At 45.8% G+C, this 20,785-nt stretch overlaps 1 protein-coding gene across 1 annotated transcript; it reads right to left on the reverse strand.

Annotated features, from left to right (window-relative positions):
* Window positions 1-598: 598 nt before the first annotated feature.
* LOC123425320 (oligouridylate-binding protein 1-like) lies at window positions 599-7,036 on the reverse strand. Its single transcript, XM_045109003.1, has 12 exons — window positions 6,782-7,036; window positions 5,546-5,607; window positions 5,121-5,223; window positions 4,931-5,007; window positions 4,764-4,825; window positions 4,584-4,674; window positions 4,323-4,398; window positions 4,207-4,237; window positions 2,149-2,268; window positions 1,589-1,674; window positions 1,215-1,388; window positions 599-1,068 (listed from the first exon to the last, which is right to left on the reverse strand). The coding sequence occupies exons 1-12, from the start codon at window positions 6,905-6,907 to the stop codon at window positions 787-789; spliced, it is 1,290 nt and encodes a 429-aa protein (XP_044964938.1). The 5' UTR covers window positions 6,908-7,036; the 3' UTR covers window positions 599-786.
* Between the last annotated feature and the right edge of the window lie 13,749 nt (window positions 7,037-20,785).

Below are 20,785 nucleotides of genomic sequence, written 5' to 3' on the forward strand. Positions count from 1 at the left end.
AATTTCTAAATCAAGCGATGATATGTGAACATAATATGGTCACCATCATTAAAGATTATGCTTTTTTTCTTTCATGACAACGCACAGGTCATTTTGCTAATTATTATTAGGAAGAGATTTGATGCTATCTTTTGAATTAATAAAGTGTCTTTATCAAAAAATCCCCGATAAGGACCTCCCTGCCGCTGCCACGCCGGCTTTGCCCGAACACGCGTCCTGGCGGCGGCAAGGGGTAGTAGATGTGCGGCGGATAGGGTTTTGCTCGTGTTCCTGGCCCTCTCGGTACACATACCGTGGGCTACACTGGTTCAGAGTAAAAGTGAGAGCGGCGACCAAATTCCTAGACTGGGTACCTCCAGCTCCCCTCAAATCGGTGGGGTTAGGGAGCCGGAGGGCCTCCCAACAGGTCCTAAATATAAGTCTTTTAAAAAAATTCATTAAATGACTACGTATGAAACAAAATAAATGGATCTACACTTTAAAATATGACTATATACATATGTATAATCTTTTAGAAAGGCTTATATTTAGGAACGGAGGGAGTACATTATTATCAATAAATACTAAGGGAGATGATCTATATACACACACGAGAAAATAACATAAAAGTCGATATTAACCGGTCAACTTGCATCACTAAACAGACACAGATTCGGTGTACGACCAACACAGCCAGACGACAACACCGATATAGTGTTACACTGCATATAGACACCATGAAGATAGGAAGAGAAAAACATAAAATCCGGGTCAAATTACAAAGGTGAGCTCACTCCAAGTCTAGAATTAATAGTACATGAGCTGCTGCTGCTGCTGCTGCTGCTGTGAGGCACCAACGTTCTGGAAAGTACCATCGTACATCGCCTGACTCGCACCTACACCCATCCCCATGGCTGCTTGCCTGAGATGCTGAGCCTGCATCAATGCCTGGGTCGAAGCCATCTTGCTCATCGCAATAGCACGTTGATACGCTACGAGATTGGCGGCTGCAGGGTGGCTAGGAGCAGCAGGAGGGGGCAGAGGAGCAGAGGTGGTACCAGGGGGTGTAGGCTTGTTGCCCCAAGAACACTGCAAAACAAGAGAAAAGACGGACGTGCAGCTCCAATCAGGACATCAGTCATAAAATACTAGCGACGTAAAGCAGTGGGAAAAGAAAAAGGATGGTTAAGATGACACGTCCGCAAAATTGTTAAGCAGGGAAAGGTGCTGCTAACCTTGACTGGTTTACCACCCAAAATACGACCATTACCCGTCTGAATTGCAAGGGCAGTTTCAGCATGGTTGCTGTACTTGACAAAACCAAAACCTTTGCCATGCTGAACACGCACCTCCTCGATGGCTCCAGCACCAAGTGCATGGAAAAAACGATGAAGCACGTCTTGAGTAACCTGGTATTAAGAACATCACGAAATCATTAAGGCGGCAATTGCGACAAATGTGATAATTCATGACACATTTTGAAATAAGCTCATTATACCACATGCAAAGTGATTCGTGTAACAGCAGAGTTTATAGTCTATATTAGCCATGCAAGTGAGTGGTAAAGCATAAGAGATGCATCCAAAGAAGCATGCTTCAAGAGAATTACCTCGTGAGCAAGGTTCCCAACATAAACAGTTCTGTACAATGGATTATTTTCAGGAGCATCTTCGTTTGATTTCTGCTTTGCATTTTCTGGACAAGACAAATAGTAGACAGCACAAATCTCAGGATAAGGATAATAATATAGACTTTGTATAACATATGAAGAACTGCAATACTTAAGTTCCTAGCAGTCAAAGCCCAAGAACATCATGTGAACATAAAGCATCGCAACAAAAATAGATATCACAGAAACCAAATAAATACAATCAAGCAGTCTAGAATCACATAGCCATAGAAATATTCTGATCAAACCAGCTAATTACTGCTAAATTTAGAAAAGTGCAGCTTTAAGCGGGTATGCTTTACTAATCAAACTTCAGCATCAACACGAACAAATAAAACCTTTATGAAAAGTATTGTTAATGAAAAGATTATTTGGCAATGATAATAGCACATATCGAAGAACTAATATTCTACATAACCCATCTTTTGAAACCAACATCTTAGCAAATTTAAGGAAGTAATAATCCAAATGGTATAAAATACAACAGGTCCATAGTATACCTGTGAAATTGTTATTTACATCAACTATACTTTTCGAATCTGATGCTAGCTGGTCCTCGCCACTGTTGGCGCCTTTTGTTGCCCAGTTGCAACGAATCTGCCGATTTCCAAGCCACTGACCTAGAAAGGTTATTTTTGTAAAAAAATTCATCACCAGCATTTTAAAACTAAGAAGCTAGCACACAAAATGTCATTTACATAATTGTTTCAATCGTGGAAAATATCAAATGCATAGGCCTACAGGCAGAACAAATCGAAACCCTCACTGTGCTAGAAGTATAATTGTGTTCAAGTTAGAGATAAGGAGATAGAGATGGAATTAGTTTAAACATGTAATGTGTTGTCTTGTCTTGTACTTAAAGTCTCTCTCCCTCACATGTACGCGCATGGCACCGTCCGGCCATGTACGCGCGTGTGCACTGATCTTGCCGGTTCCAGCATCGACACAGGCCTGCTTCGATCTGAACGAGCAGCACGCGCATGACGGGGCGACATCAACCAAACACACCGGACTGGCCACCCGCGGGCGCTTCATGGCCCCCGGCCGCTCTAGTATATCTCCAGCCGGGCTCTCTGTATGCCTCCAGCTGCGGGTGCAAGCAGCGGCTCTGCCTCCGTGCTATTCCAGGCGTGCGTACACAGAGAAATACCCGATCCGATCTATGTACACACGCTGGTCCATTCAACATCATTCTCTTCGCTGCAACTCCAGCGTCACATGACGCGGTCCAGTGAACGCATGCAAGCTGTACACAGGGCTACGCTGCATGCACAGGACCGCATGTATGGATTCTTTTCTACATCAACACATGATCTTCACCGAACCAAGCATCGTCCATCTACACCGACCCGCGTGGAGTCAGCGATCGACTCCTTCATCAAGCCGAACATCAAGATCAGGTTGTACAATTACACCAGACTACTAGCCAATATATCTCGAGAAGCGATTTCGATATGCATCATCCACATGCCATGCCGGTGTGGAAAAAGATGCAATTCTTCATCGACTTCTTCGGCACGACACGGCATCGACACTTCATCGCCATGGGGACGCCTTCAAGCGACACATCATTGTCGACACGCCGCTGCAACACCATCGCCGACACTTCATCGCCAAGGTCATCTTCAATGTGGTCTTCATCAACATCATCGTCAACAAACCACCGCCGCCTCTACAACCTCGTCCATAAGGATGGACACGCGTCCTCCAACAGTACTACTGCAAGACGCGCACGACACCAACGACGACATTGACTGCGTCCGGCTGCTAAGACTGCATCGACACACCAGCATGACATTTCTGAAAGCCACTGCAAACGCGCACACGGTCCTAGCAAAACCGTTGTGTGCACAGTGGGCTTTCTCCAGTCTTGGCAAAACTGGTGGTCTCACCTACAACCGTGTCCTCTGACATTCACAAGGCGCCCCCGACGGTACCTCTCCAGGTGCAAAGCGTTAGCTATACAATTGCAGCTCCGTCATACACATAGCACATTTTTTTTGCACCTCTGCCTTTGTGCGGCTTCATCATCCACGATGACTACACCATCGGCCACGGCTACATCACCATGACCGGCTACCTCGACATCGACATACATCGGCAAGAACTCCAGTCAACAACGCCCGCGTCGTCAATTGCGTCCACGCCACTCCCGCTGTGACTGGAGGGAACAGAGAAGAGACATGAAGGACACTAGAAGGGGACGCAATCACTGTCCTAGGTGCCGACCCATCAAAGACGCAGTTGATGATGGCACAGCGGAGAAGACGACGGAAGCACAAGGCTTCAAAATTCAATCGCAATCGTCCGCTTCATTCCCACTACGACCAAGGGGAAATGTTAGAAGTATAACTGTGTTCAAGTTAGAGATAAGGAGATAGAGATAGAATTAGTTTAAACATGCAATGTCTTGTACTCCAAGTCTCTCTCCCTCACATGTACTCCTATATATACCCCATACGAGGGTCACATTAATACATCATAATATTCAGCCATCTTATAGTTTCCACACACCCCACATAAAAAAGGTTCGAACAAGAAAAGTTTTGAGGGTATACCATTTAAGTCATTTATGGCACTCTGTGCATCCTGCAGATCAAATAAATCAATTTCAGCAAATACCAGGAACGGATAAAGCACAGATTCAGATGGTTGGGACTGAGAATCAGCACACCTGTTGATTCCTGAAGGAAACAAAGCCGTAACCTCTTGATCTTCCGGTCTTTTGGTCCCACATTACTCGAGCATCACTAGATAACACAAATCACACCATTTTAAAATGATTCAACACTAGGCAACACAAGGACCACTGCCAATCGACGAATATTAGGTATAACAGCACCATCGATGTTCAGGAAAGCACAAATTCTCAAAAGGACAACTAAGCCCAATAGAAAAAGAAAGTAATGAATATAAGGAAGCACGAAATGCTTACGAGCAGTTGGGGGAATATGCTGAGAAGAATGCAAATAATGCAGAATCCGTGACCTCAGGGCTAAGATCACCAACAAAAATATGGAAATGGTCTGTAAAATGAATAAGGATTAACATAATTGCCCGAAAGCTACCACAAAAGATGCTAGAATACTGATTCACAAGAAACAGTAGTACTGACCTGTTGTATCCTCCCTCTGGCCACTAGCATATGCCCAATTAACTCTGATAGGCTGCCCAAAACTGAAATAATGTTCTTTATTAAGATATAGTATTGGAAACAAGTGACAAAACCAGCTTTCAGAAGAATAGAAATAGTAGCTGCTCCTAGCTATTCCTTTTTCTTACATTTGCTTCCCGTTAAGTGTCAAAATTGCTAGGGCAGCTGATCCGCGTTCGTAGTAGTCAACAAAACCATATGAGGACTGAAGAAAAGATACAGTCAAAGGTCAATTTTGCTATCCTGTAAACTTGAATCATATATTCGTATCCACCTTCTAAAAGCAAAAATAATTGCACCCCAAAAAAAGGAAACTACCTTCTCTTTTCTTATAAGCTTGCATCCGTCAACTGAACCAGCACTCTGAAAAACCTCCCGGAGAAGTGCCTCGGTCACTTGAACATGAATATTGCCGACATATCTAAAATTTATAGAAACTTGGCAAATCAGAAAACATTGTGAAAATTGCTTGTAATTAAGTATTTGCCAGACAAAAATAGACGATATCCATGCAAGAGCATCAAAGTGAAACTAGGTACTCCCTCCGATCCAATGTAAGTGTCGCAGTTTTGAACTTAACTTAATTAAACATTAGTTCAAGACTGCAACACTTACATTGGATCGGAGGGAGTATTATAAATCTACAAGTGTGCAAGCAAAAGGAAGTAAAAGTTCAAAATGTGATATGCAATCCAAAGCATGCAAAGAAAAAAATAAAGAAAAAAATCACTAATGGGACTCACACACTGCGGCATGTACTTGTATCAAAACCAGGTGGCAGATTTCCAGTAAGAATTGGCTCTATCTGCAAAAATAAAAATATAAAAATAATGAAGGAAAGAAAAGAAAAATCTATTGATAAGCAAGAACATAAGAAGAAGTCAAATGTGTGCAAGCTATACAGCACAGCACACTATAAGATATCACAAGGAAGTTCCAATATGTTAAGTGTAACATCAAGAATAAAAGAATCTACATGCTTTGAGTTTGCGATGAAAACCTAATCGGTCAGGAAAAAAGGTATGCGTAAATGCAAAATACTGGAAAATGTCATGTAATAACAATGTAAGCATTTTACATCAGGTGCATGACAAGGCAAGCACAAAACTCATTATTTGGGTGAAAGATACTTAAAAAATAACCCACAATGTCAAATCATTTGGGTAAAAAATGATACAACAGAGCGGCAAGGTTAATGCAGCTCCCAGCTAGAATTGGATGAGTAAAATTTAATCAATCAACCAAAAGGTCCAGAATACCATAATTTGAAACATTAGCAGTCTTCCACCTAATCAGCATCACAAGCAAACCACTAACTAAAAATCAAAGTCCTAGTACTATCACTCCAGACCAATAAGTCCTCAATCCCGTTAAGAAACTTAACCAAACAGGCTGAAATCATCCTATTGGTTTTGCAAAGTGAAACAAATGAGAAATCCTAGAACCGGACTCTTACCAATTACTCGCTACTCATTCACTCCAACATAATAATATATAAAAACGTCCATATAACCTGGAGACTGTTCCCTCGCTTAACTGGACATCGAAATCAAACGCTAAGCACCTTAAGATCACTCGCTATGCTCCTTATACCCGAAACGAACAGAGTGAACTTGATCATTCGCGGCCAGTTAGAACACTACTGTCCTAGGTTTCTACTTAGGCAGCGCCGACAGAATCCAGTCCACTCTGACACTGGAGACACGCTGAACAGCGGAATTCCACGAATCCCCTGGCTCAATAAACAATCGCTCCATTTACCAAAAACTGCTTCAGACTAGAAGCACCTCCCAAACCACCAAGACAAAGCGGGTAACAGGGGACAAACCCAAACGCCCGCAGGCTACAGCCGTCCCCGATGTTCGAACACTAGGCTCATCCAAAATCAGCCCTCCGGCGGACCAAACTTCCGCGGGACGCCGCCGTGCGGGCGGGCGCGGTGGGGGAGCGGGTGGGTAGGTGAGCGGTAACGTACGGACCTGTTGCGGCGGCGCGGCGCCGAGGAGGTGGTGGTGGGGCGGCGGCGGCATCGCGTACATGGACTGCAGCGCCGCCGCCTGCTGCATCATCGCCGCCGCCTGGGCCTGGTTCTGCTGCGGCAGCATCGCGCGGCCCCGCTGCCCAGTCGACGGTAGATTGGTGGGGTGGGGGAGGGGATGGAAGGGTCGAGAAGGTCGGGGTGGAAGAGAAAGAGAAAGAGGGATGAATGAAGGGAAAGGGTAGAGCCTGTTTGTTTTGCCTCGTGTCTTGGGTCGGGTCTGTCCCTGAATACGTGGGCCTGGAATCTCGCTCGCTAGTTTTCGGTTTTGGGTCTCCTCCCGGCGACCCACCGGCGACCCCTGTATTATCCAGTGTTAATCCTGCCTAAAAAAAACAGTGTTAACAACGCGGTCCTTTTATATACCCGTCGGTCCTAAAATGTAAGACTTTTTTACACTATGATAGACGTGGCTTTATAAAAAGGAAAAAGCTAACGCTCTACCGGCTGATCGCGCGGAGAGCTCCGCCACCCACACAGCCGTTGAATCGCTTGATCCATGCTTGATCAGGCACGTTCTTTTGCATAGTTTGTTATTTCTCTTGTTGTTTCTGCAACACGGCCACTGTTGCAGAAAGAGAAAGGAATTATTTTTTGCAACGAAGCGATTGTTTCAGAAACTCAAGCGTTGTTTCAGAAATTACTAAGTGCCCAGTCGAAATTCGTGCATAGAAAAAAAACTGCAACAAAGTGATTGTTTCAGAAACTCGAGCGTTGTCTCAGAAATTACGGGTGATCAGCCGAAGCGCGCGCGAAGAAAAACAACCTGCAACAAAGCGATTGTTTCAGAAACTCGAGCGTCGTTTCAGGAATTACTGGATGCTCGGATGAAGCCCCGCGTGCAGATCGGCTGGATGGAGATAATCAAACGGCTGTAAAGGTGACGGATCATTGGAAATAATCCGTCGGTGGACGCGTAGCGTTGCCCTTGGGCAACGCTACGCGTCCACCGACGGATTATTTCCAATCCGATTCACACGTGGGGCTTTGGCCTAATTCCTGAAACAATGCTCGAGTTTCTGAAATAATCGATTTGTTGCAGGTTTTTTTTCTTCGCGCGCGCTTCGGCTGGGTATCCGGTAATTCCTGAAACAATGCTCGAGTTTCTGAAACAATCGCTTTGTTGCAGTTTTTTTTTCTTCGCGCGCGCTTCGGTTGGGCACCCGGTAATTCCTGAAACAACACTCGAGTTTCTGAAATAATCGTTTTGTTACAGTTTTTTCTTCGCGCGCGCTTCGGCTCGGCACCCAGTAATTCCTGAAACAACGCTCGAGTTTTTGAAACAATCGCTTTGTTGCAGTTTTTTTCTTTGCGCATGTTTCGGCGTTTTCTTCGTTTTTGTTTTGCAACGTGTGTATTGTTGCGGAGGAAAATTTTGCGACACATGTAAAGTTACATGAAAAAAACACGCGTCGTACAGAGGAGCCGGCGGATCGCTCGCGTGCGATCCGTCGGCTGAACGTAAACTTTTCCCTTATAAAAAAGGACCGCGTTGGCCAACAAATCTTTCTAAAAGTTTCGCCGCCTCCGTATACATTCAGCGTCATCCTACGGTCCAATCCCGCCCACACCATTGCAATAAAGGTAGTGTTGCAGAACTTTGCAACAAAGCTCGTGTTGCGGAAACATTTGCAACATAGCCCGTGTTGCAAAAACATTTACAACATAGCCCGTGTTACAAAAACATTTGCAGAATTGTTTTTTAACACAGATATGTTGCAGATTTTTTTTCTTTATTTTACATAGGTGTTGTTGCTGAAGAAACTTTTTACAACATAAATAATGTTGCAGAAAAAATGCAATGAAGAATAAGTTCAGAAACACCGCCAACAGCACCACCACCGTTCGACGTCGTCGCCATGGTGCAAGATGAGCCCTCTTACGTCCCTCTGTAACATCCTCGGCGAACGCTTCAACATCGCCGCCCAGCCCGGTCACTGTATCATGTCAAGGCAATCAGTGGTGTACCACATGGTCGTTGTCCTTGGCGTCATTGACGCATCTCCCCTTGCATGAAGTGACAGCACCCATGTCTTGTTCTTGCAAAATGAGCGAACGGGGAGGAAAGGGCAAATCCATGGAGAGAGAGAGAGAGAGAGAATGAAGCGAAAGAGATGGGTGTGGAGAAAGGGGATTCGTGCTCCGACGGCCCCGTATGGCTATAGAGAGAAAAAAGAGGTGGATGGAGAAAAGGGATAAGGTCGAGCCATTCACATCGGACAGATGGCGACAAGCAAGGTTGTTGTCGTGGGAATGAACCTGACAATATTACGAGGGGTACGAACGAAGGGCGGAGCCTAGATATAGCATAGTGGTCACACTCGGATGTACGAGTTCGGGCCCCACTGAGGAGTGGTAAAGACCCTGCGCCTCGAGACCGGAGGCTTGGTGTTTTCTTATGGGGGTGTGAGTATACAGAATGCTCAACCCTTGTCCAAGAGCTCGGGTGCGGCTTATATAGAGTGCGCCACAACCGGTCGAGCACCATTACAAGGGTGAGTTAATGATAATAACTACGGAAGTTACTAGTAACAGCAGCTCTAGCTCTAACATTAATGGTAATGTCGGTCTTCAGTGTACTTTATGTGGTAGTAAGTCTCTTGCTGTTGTAGTCTCTTCCTCATCCGCACCTTGTTCTAGTCTGATTATCGGAGCACGCTCGACTGACCGAAGACGGGCCGAGTGACCCTTCGATTTCGAGTGAGAATTTGTTGCCCGAGTGACACTGAGACTGCACCGGTAGCCTTGAGGACATTGATGGCCCTACCCCTAATGGACAACCCCATTAGTAGCCCCAGAATCGGTTGAGGTTTTAGTGGTCGAGGGAAAGGCACTTCTCAGTGCTCTCAGTGTCTTGGATATGCCGGAGATGTAGCTGAGGGATGTTTCACTCAACTCTCAGTAAGCCACTATGGATTCAGGAGTGAAATTTTTCGAGTGTTCGATCATGTCCGCATGCCTACAGTCGATAGCAATTGCTTATCTCTCAGGGAGATTAATTGATGGTTCGGATGAACGCGAGCCCGGAGCTCTGAATGACCAGAGGAAGTTAGGACGGATCCTACTCGTGCCATGGTAAGGGCAGCGTGGTCATCTTTATGTGTATCCGAGTGATCGAAGTCCTGCGGAAGGACGAGTCATGGGATGTCTGACCCACTCTGTTCTAAACAATAGGACATGGAATCCATTTGGGATGCAAACGCGGTGGAGTGTCCATGATTTTTGAATCGTAGGAGTGCGCTCGAGGGAGCGGAAATGGCGGTGTCATGGGGAGTGGGGGAAGTGGCGAGGCGCCTCGATTCACGCGCCTAAGATGTCGCCATGTGCTGCAGACGTGTTGTCCCAGGGATCCTGTGGATCCCCTCCTTGAAGACGGATAGATCGACGGAGGTCCCCTTAGGAAGCATATAAAAGGGTAGGACCGACGGAGGAGAACATCACACTCTAAGATGTGGAGCTTTTCCTCCTCCTCTCATTCCCCGCTGCCGCGTTCAAGAGCTCCACCGCACCTCCAGCCATCACTCGCCTCGACCACCTCATCGTGCATATGGTGAAGGGCGCAACGAAAAAGTCGAGAAAGCCAAGAAGGGCTCTCGCGGGTCCTTGTCGAGTGCCGGAGTGATTACGTCGGGTTGTATCCTGGGCGATTGGATGACGTCACATGTCTCCAAAGGTCGTCTGTTGGAGCTGGAGAGCGATGGGCTCGTGGCTCCGGGGAGCTGGCGATTGCGGGAGGAGGGAGAGCGGGAGCCTACGTCGTGAGGAGACGAGCGAGTGCTCCTCGTCACTCATGTGGAGAGAGGTTTCTCCATGCCCCCACATCCCTTCTTCGTGTGTTTCTCGATTTCTTCGGTGCGCAACTTCACCATCTTCCTCCCAATGTCGTCTCGTATTCAGCTACTTTGTGTCTTTGTATGAGAACTTCCTTGGATACCATCCGCATAGGGGACTGTTAAAACGCTTGTTTACATGCCGAGTGATGACGGTGAAGAAATCTTCTCAATCAGGGGGGAGACGAACGTAGTGCACCTTTGCGGGGGCTTAGGCATACAACTTAGAGGGAAGAGTAGTTTCCCCCAAATGTCCTTCCCCGATTCTATGAAGGGTCGGCAGGACTCCTAGTTTTACTGCCAGGGTGTTCCGGTCGGTGAGGGTTAGCTGTGTCTTTGTAATGCCCAAGATGCGATCCTATCCTTATTTTGGCTCGAAGCCCTCGACAGGGATAGAAACGCATCTCGTCGTTTTGCAAGAATGGATATTGTTACAAGTACATGTACTGAAGAGAAGAGTATATGGAATTGGCTTACACTCGCCACAAGCTACATCAGAGTCTTATCACTACAATACATAAATATCACGAGAAAGAGCAGGGTCCGACTAAGGATGAAAACAAATGAGAAAAGAATGACGTCCATCCTTGCTATCCTAGGCTGCCACTCTGGAACCCATCCTAGATCGATGATGAAGAAGAAGAAACTCCAAAAGCACAATCATCGTGCTCACGTCATAAAATCAATTTACCTATACCTGCAAGTGGTGTTGTAGTAATCTGTGAGCCACAGGGGACTCAGGAATCTCATTTCCAAAGGTATCAAGACTAGCAAAGCTTAATTGGTGAGGTATGGTTAAGTGGTGAGGCTTCAGCAAGCGACTAAGCATATATTTAGTGGCTAACTTACGAGTACAAGAATAAGAGGGGGAATGATCTATGCATAACGGACGTGAACTACTGATGATCGAATGAATTATCTTGAACACCTACTTACGTCAAACATAACCCCATCGTGTCCTCGATCGGAGAAGGAACTCACGAAAGAGACAGTCACGGTTACGCACTCAGTTGGCATATTTTAATTAAATTAACTTCAAGTTTTCTAGAACTGGATGTTAAACAAAGTTTCCACGTTGCCACATAACCGCGGGCACGACTTTCTGAAAGATTTAATCCTGCAGTGGTGCTCCAACTAGTCCATCACAAACTACCACACGTTGCGACGGAATGACCTCGATCAGGGAAAACCGTGATCTCCTCGGATTCCTATTGGAAAACCTCAACCTCGAGTTAGCTCAAAGCATCCTCGGAATCCCTCGCACAAGACGCTTGATAAAGGTAAAACAAGTCCAGCAAGGCTGCCCGATGTGCCGACAATCCCGATAGGAGCCGCGTATCTCGTTCTCAGGGCACACCGGATGAGCGATGGTTACCACGCCAAACGCCGAGTTGCCCCGGGTAGCGTTAATAAGCTGCTGTATTTGGGACCAACACCATCAGCACTGCCCCCTCTGTATTATGTTGAATTACTCCTCGGGTAGCGCTAACTCCCTATCTTTTTCAGAATTCATAGAATAATTATGTTGGGCAAATATAGTACCAATGTTGGTGTTGGGGAAGGTCGCATGGGAAACAAAAATTTTCCTACGCGCACGAAGACCTATCATGGTGATGTTCATCTACGAGAAGGGATTTCCGATCTACGTACCCTTGTAGATCGCACAGCAGAAGCGTTAAGAAACGCGGTTGATGTAGTGGAACGTCCTCACATCCCTCGATCCGCCCCGCGAACCGTCCCGCGATCCGTCCAACGATCTAGTGCCGAACGTACGGCACCTCCGCGTTCAGCACACGTACAGCTCGATGATAATCTCGGCCTTCTTGATCCAGCAAGAGATACGGAGAGGTAGATGAGTTCTCCGGCAGCGTGACGGCGCTCCGGAGGTTGGTGGCGATCTAATCTCAGCAGGGCTCCGCCCGAGCTCCACAGAAACGCGATCTAGAGGTAAAACCGTGGAGGTATGTGGTCGGGCTGCCTTGAAAAAGTTGTCTCAAATAAGCCCTAATAGCTCCATATATATAGGAGGAGGGAGGGGAAGCTTGCCTTGAGGCTCAAGGAGCCCCAAGGGCTGCGCACCAAGGGGAGGAGGAGTCCTCCTCCAATCCTAGTCCAACTAGGATTGGAAGGTGGAGTCCTTCTCTTCCTTCCCACCTCCTTTTTTTTCTTTTCTCTTTGATTTTCTATCTATGGCGCATAGGGCCTTATTGGGCTGTCCCACCAGCCCACCAAGGGCTGGTGCGCCACCCCCAAGGCCTATGGGCTTCCCCGGGGTGGGCTGCCCCCCCGGTGAACATCCAGAACCCATTCGTCATTCACGGTACATTCCCGGTAACTCCGAAAACCTTCTGGTAATCAAATGAGGTCATCCTATATATCAATCTCCGTTTCGGAAACCCTCGTGACGTCCGTGATCTCATCCGGGACTCCGAACAACATTCGGTAACCAACCATATAACTCAAATACGCATAAAACAATGTCGAACCTTAAGTGTGCAGACCTTGCGGGTTCGAGAACTATGTAGACATGACCCGAGTGACTCCTCGATCAATATCCAATATTCTACGAAGATCTTATCGTTTGAACCTCAGTGCCAAGGATTCATATAATCCCGTATGTCATTCCCTTTGTCCTTCGGTATGTTACTTGCCCGAGATTCGATCGTCAGTATCCGAATACCTATTTCAATCTCGTTTACTGGCAAGTCTCTTTACTCGTTCCGTAATACAAGATCCCGCAACTTATACTAAGTCACATTGCTTGCAAGGCTTGTGTGTGATGTTGTATTACCGAGTGGGCCCCGAGATACCTCTCTGTCACATGGAGTGACAAATCCCAGTCTCGATCCATACAAACTCAACGAACACCTTCGAAGATACCTGTAGAGCATCTTTATAGTCACCCAGTTACGTTGCGACGTTTGATACACACAAAGCATTCCTCTGGTGTCAGTGAGTTATATGATCTCATGGTCATAGGAACAAATACTTGACACGTAGAAAACAGTAGCAACAAAATGACACAATCAACATGCTACGTCTATTAGTTTGGGTCTAGTCCATCACGTGATTCTCCTAATGACGTGATCTAGTTATCAAGCAACAACACCTTGTACATAGTCAGAAGACCCTGACTATCTTTGATCAACTGGCTAGCCAACTAGAGGCTTGCTAGGGACATTGTTTTGTCTATGTATCCACACATGTATATAAGTCTTCATTCAATACAATTATAGCATGGATAATAAACGATTATCTTGATACAGGAATTATAATAATAACTATATTTATTATTGCCTCTAGGGCATAATTCCAACAGTCTCCCACTTGCACTAGAGTCAATAATCTAGCCCTCACATCACCATGTGAATTACATTGTAATAAATCTAACACCCATACAGTTCTGGTGTTGATCATGCTTTTCCCGTAGAAGAGGTTTAGTCAGCAGGTCTGCCACATTCAGATCCATGTGCACTTTGCATATATTTACGTCCTCCCCTTCGATGTAGTCGCGGATGAGGTTGAAGCGTTGTTTGATGTGTCTGGTCTTCTTGTGCAAATGTGGTTCCTTTGCTAAGGCAATGGCACCCGTGTTGTCACAAAATAGGGTTATTGGATTCAGTGCGCTTGGCACCACTCCAAGATCCGTCATGAACTGCTTCATCCAGACACCCTCCTTAGCCGCCTCCGAGGCAGCCATGTACTCCGCTTCACATGTAGAATCAGCTACGACGCTTTGCTTGGAACTGCACCAGCTTACCGCACTCCCATTAAGAATAAATACGTATCGAGTGTGCGACTTAGAGTCGTCCGGATCTGTGTCAAAGCTTGCATCGACGTAACCTTTTATGGCGAGCTATTCGTCACCTCCATACACGAGAAACATCTCCTTAGTCCTTTTCAGGTACTTCAGGATATTCTTGACCGCCGTCCAGTGATCCACTCCTGGATTACTCTGGAACCTGCCTGCCATACTTATGGCCAGGCTAACGTCTGGTCTAGTGCACAACATTGCATACATGATAGAACCTATGGCTGAAGCATAGGGGACGGTGCTCATATGCTCTCTATCTTTATCATTTGCTGGGCACTGAGTCTTACTCAATCTCGTACCTTGTAAAACTGGCAAGAACCCTTTCTTGGACTGTTCCATTTTGAACCTCTTCAAAACTTTATCAAGGTATGTGCTTTGTGAAAGTCCTATCAGGCGTTTCGATCTATCCCTATAGATCTTAATGCCTAGAATGTAAGCAGCTTCTCCTAGGTCCTTCATAGAGAAACTTTTATTCAAGTAATCCTTTATGCTCTCCAAAAACTCTACGTTGTTTCCAATCAGCAATATGTCATCCACATATAATATTAGAAATGCCACAGAGCTCCCACTCACTTTCTTGTAAATACAAGATTCTCCAACCACTTGTATAAACCCAAATGCTTTGATCACCTCATCAAAGCATTTATTCCAACTCCGAGATGCTTGCACGAGTCCATAAATGGATCGCTGGAGCTTGCATACCTTGTTAGCATTTTTAAGATCGACAAAACCTTCGGGTTGCATCATATACAACTCTTCCTTAAGGAAACCGTTAAGGAACACTGTTTTGACATCCATCTGCCAGATTTCATAATCGAAAAATGCAGCTATTGCTAACATGATTCTGACGGACTTAAGCATCGCTACGGGTGAGAATGTCTCATCGTAGTCAACTCCTTGAACTTGTGAAAAACCCTTTTCCACAAGTCGAGCTTTATAAATGGTCACATTACCGTCAGTGTCCGTCTTCTTCTTAAAGATCCATTTGTTCTGAATAGCTTTGCGGCCCTCAGGTAGTACTTCCAAAGTCCACACTTTCTTTTCATACATGGATCCTATCTCGGACTTTATGGCCTCCAACCATTTGTTGGAATCTGGGCCCACCATTGCTTCTTCATAATTTGCAGGTTCATTGTTGTCTAACAACATAATTGACAAAACGGGATTACCGTACCACTCTGGAGCAGCACGTGGTCTCGTCGACTTGCGTGGTTCGATAGGAACCTGAACCGGAGTTTCATGATGGTCATCATTAACTTCCTCCTCAACCGGCGTCGCAACGACAGGGGTTTCCCCTTGCCCTACGCCACCATCCAGAGGGATGAGAGGTTCGACAACCTCATCAAGTTCTATCTTCCTCCCACTCAATTCTCTCGAGAGAAACTCCTTCTCGAGAAAAGCTCCGTTTTTAGCAACAAACACTTTGCCCTCGGATTTGAGATAGAAGGTGTACCCAACTGTCTCTTTTGGGTAACCTATGAAGATGCACTTTTCCACTTTGGGTTCCAGCTTTTCAGGCTGAAGCTTTTTGACATAAGCATCACATCCTCAAACTTTAAGAAACGACAACTTTGGTCTTTTGCCATAGCACAGTTCGTATGGTGTCGTCTCAACGAATTTTGATGGTGCCCTATTTAAAGTGAATGCAGCTGTTTCTAATGCATAACCCCAAAACGATAGCAGCATATCGGTAAGAGACATCATAGATCACACCATCTCTAATAAAGTACAATTACGACATTCGGACACACCATTACGCTGTGGTGTTCGAGGCGGTGTCAACTGTGAAACAATTCCACATTGTCTTAAGTGAGCACCAAACTCGAAACTCAGATATTGACCCCCACGATCAGACCGTAGGAATTTAATCTTCTTGTTACGATGATTTTCAACTTCACTCTGAAATTGCTTGAACTTTTCAAATGTTTCAGACTTGTGCTTCATTAAGTAGACATAACCATATCCACTCAAATCGTGAGTGAAGGTGAGAAAATAACGATATCCGCCGCGTGCCTCCACGCTCATCGGACCACACACATCGGTATGTATGATTTCCAACAAGTCACTTGCACGCTCCATTGTTCCAGAGAACGGAGTTTTAGTCATCTTGCCCATGAGGCATGGTTCGCACGTGTCAAGTGAATCAAAGTCAAGTGACTCCAAAAGTCCATTGGTATGGAGTTTCTTCATGCGCTTTACACCAATATGACCTAAGAGGCAGTGCCATAAAAACATGGCGCTATCATTGTTAACTCTTACTCTTTTGGTCTCAATGTTATGTATATGTGTGTTATCACTGTCAAGATTCAATATGAACAATCCTCTCACATTGGGTGCATGACCATAAAAGATATTACTCATAGAAATAGAACAACCATTATTCTCTGACTTCAGCGAGTAACCGGCTCGCAATAAACAAGATCCAGATATAATGTTCATGCTCAACGCAGGCACTAAATAACAATTATTCAAGTTCATAACTAATCCTGATGGTAACTGAAGTGAAACTGTGCTGACGGTGATTGCATCAACCTTGGAACCATTTCCCACGCGCATCGTCACTTCATCTTTCGCCAGCCTTCGCCTATTCCGCAGTTCCTATTTCAAGTTGCAAATATGAGCAACGGAACCGGTATCGAATACCCAGGCATTACTACGAGAGCTGGTTAAGTACACATCAATAACATGTATATCAAATATACCTGATGTTTCTTTGGCCGCCTTCTTATCAGCCAGATACTTGGGGCAGTTGCGCTTCCAGTGACCCATACCCTTGCAATAGTAGCACTCTGTTTCAGGCTTAGGTCCAGCTTTGGGTTTCTTCGTCGGATTGGCAACAGGCTTGCCGCTCTTCTTTGAATTACCCTTCTTCCCTTTGCCGTTTCTCTTGAAACTAGTGGTCTTATTCACCATCAACACTTGATGCTCTTTACGGAGTTTAGACTATGCGACTTTCAGCATCGCAAACAACTTGCCGGGTGACTTGTTCATCCCTTGCATGTTGTAGTTCAACACAAAGCCCTTATAGCTTGGCGGCAGTGATTGAAGAATTCTGTCAGTGATAGCCTCTTGCGGGAGTTCAATCCCCAGCTCAGCTAGAAGGTTTGAGTACCCAGACATTTTGAGCACATGTTCACTGAGAGACGAATTCTCCTCCATCTTGCAAGCATAGAATTTATCGGAGGTCTCATACCTCTCGATCCGGGCGTTCTTCTGAAAGATAAACTTCAAGTCCTGGAACATCTCATATGCTCCATGACGCTCAAAGCGACGTTGAAGTCCCGGCTCTAAGCCATACAAGACTGCACATTGAACTACTGAGTAGTCCTCCTTACGTGTTAACCAAGCGTTCTTAACTTCTTGGTCAGCCGTAGCGGGTGGTTCATCTCCTAGCGCAGCGTTAAGGACATAATCCTTCTTCCCAGCTTGTAGGATCAACTTAAGATTACGAGCCCAGTCTACAAAGTTGCTTCCATCATCTTTCAACTTAGCTTTCTCTCGGAACGTATTAAAATTCAGGGTGACTGTCGCGTGAGCCATGATCTACAACCCAAATATATTCAAAGTGGACTTAGACTATGTTCAAGATAATTAGAGTTTAACTTAATCAAATTATTTGCTAAACTCCCACTCAAAAAATACATCTCTCTAGTCATTTGAGTGGTTCATGACCCGCTTACACTAGCTCAAGTCCGATCACCACGTGAGTTGAGTATAGTTTCAGTGGTAAGCATCCCTATGCTAATCATATCAACTATATGATTCATGATCGACCGGTCTCATGTGTTCCAAGGCCATGTCTGCACATGCTAGGCTCGTCAAGCTTAATCCGAGTGTTCTGCGTGTGCAACTGTTTTGCACCCGTTGTATGTGAACGTTGAGTCTATCACACCCGATCATCACGTGGTGTCTCGAAACAACGAACTGTAGCAACGGTGCACAGTCGGGGAGAACACAATTTCGTCTTGAAATTTTAGTGAGAGATCACCTCATAATTCTACCGTCGTTCTAAGCAAAATAAGGTGCATAAAAGGATTAACATCACATGCAATTCATAAGTGACATGATATGGCCATCATCACGTGGTTCTTGATCTCCATCACCAAAGCACCGACACGATCTTCTTGTCACCGGCGCCACACCATGATCTCCATCAACGTGTCGCCATCGGGGTTGTCGTGCTACTCATGCTATTACTACTAAAGCTACATCCTAGCAAAATAGTAAACACATCTGCAAGCACAAACGTTAGTTTAAAGACAACCCTATGGCTCATGTCGGTTGCCGTACCATCGACGTGCAAGTCGATATTATCTATTACAACACGATCATCTCATACATCCAATATATCACATGACATCGTCGGCCATATCACATGACAAGCATACCCTACAAAAATAAGTTAGACGTCCTCTAATTTGTTGTTGCATGTTTTACGTGGTGACCATGGGTATCTAGTAGGATCGCATCTTACTTACGCAAACACCACAACGGAGATATATGAATTGCTATTTAACCTCATCCAAGGACCTCCTCGGTCAAATCTGATTCAACTAAAGTTGGAGAAACCGACACTTGCCAGTCATCTTTGAGCAACGGAGTTACTCGTAGCGATGAAACTAGTCTCTCGTAAGCGTACGAGTAATGTCGGTCCAAGCCACTTCGATCCAACAATACCGCAGAATCAAGAGAAGACTAAGAAGGCCACCAAGACGCACATCACCGCCCACAAAAACTTTTGTGTTCTACTCGAGATTACATCTACGCATGAACCTAGCTCATGATGCCACTGTTGGGGAACGTCGCATGGGAAACAAAAAATTTCCTACGCGCTCGAAGACCTATCATGGTGATGTCCATCTACGACAGGCGATTTCCGATCTACGTACCCTTATAGATCGCACAGCAGAAGCGTTAAGAAACGCGGTTGATGTAGTGGAACGTCCTCACGTCCCTCGATCCGCCCCGCGAACCATCCTACGAACCGTCCCGCGATCCATCCCACGATCTAGTGCCGAACGGACGGCACCTCCGCGTTCAGCACACGTATAGCTCGATGATGATCTCGGCCTTCTTGATCCAGCAAGAGAGATGGAGAGGTAGATGAGTTCTCCGGTAGCGTGAAGGCGCTCCGGAGGTTGGTGGTGATCTAATCTCAGCAGGGCTCCGCCCGAGCTCCACAGAAACGTGATCTAGAGGTAAAACCGTGGAGGTATGTGGTCGGGCTGCCTTGAAAAAGTTATCTCAAATCAGCCCTAATAGCTCCATGTATATAGGAGGAGGGAGGGGAGGCTTGCCTTGAGGCTCAAGGAGCCCCAAGGGCTGCGCACCAAGGGGAGGAGGAGTCCTCCTCCAATCCTAGTCCAACTAGGATTGGAAGGTGGAGTCCTTCTCTTCCTTCCCACCTCCTTTTTTTCTTTTCTCTTTGATTTTCTATCTATGGCGCATAGGGCCTTCTTGGGCTGTCCCACCAGCCCACCAAGGGCTGGTGCGCCACCCCCAAGGCCTATGGGCTTCCCCGGGGTGGGCTGCCCCCCCGGGGAACATCCGGAACCCATTCGTCATTCCCGGTACATTCCCGGTAACTCCGAAAACCTTCCGGTAATCAAATGAGGTCATCCTATATATCAATCTTCGTTTCCGGACCATTCCGGAAACCCTCGTGACGTCCGTGATCTCATCCGGGACTCCGAACAACATTCGGTAACCAACCATATAACTCAAATACGCATAAAACAATGTCGAACCTTAAGTGTGCAGACCCTGCGGGTTCGAGAACTATGTAGACATGACCCGAGAGACTCCTCGGTCAATATCCAATAGCGGGACCTGGGTTCCCATATTGGATCCTACATATTCTACGAAGATCTTATCGTTTGAACCTCAGTGCCAAGGATTCATATAATCCCGTATGTCATTCCCTTTGTCCTTCGGTATGTTACTTGCCCGAGATTCGATCGTCAGTATCCGCATACCTATTTCAATCTCGTTTACCGGCAAGTCTCTTTACTCGTTCCGTAATACAAGATCCCGCAACTTACACTAAGTTACATTGCTTGCAAGGCTTGTGTGTGATGTTGTATTACCGAGTGGGCCCCGAGATACCTCTCCGTCACACGGAGTGACAAATCCCAGTCTTGATCCATACTAACTCAACTAACACCTTCGGAGATACCTGTAGAGCATCTTTATAGTCACCCAGTTACGTTACGACGTTTGATACACACAAAACATTCCTCCGATGTCAGTGAGTTATATGATCTCATGGTCATAGGAACAAATACTTGACACGCAGAAAACA

This window comes from Hordeum vulgare, chromosome 2H (assembly GCF_904849725.1).
Source record: "Hordeum vulgare subsp. vulgare chromosome 2H, MorexV3_pseudomolecules_assembly, whole genome shotgun sequence".
In the NCBI taxonomy this organism is placed as follows: domain Eukaryota; kingdom Viridiplantae; phylum Streptophyta; class Magnoliopsida; order Poales; family Poaceae; genus Hordeum; species Hordeum vulgare.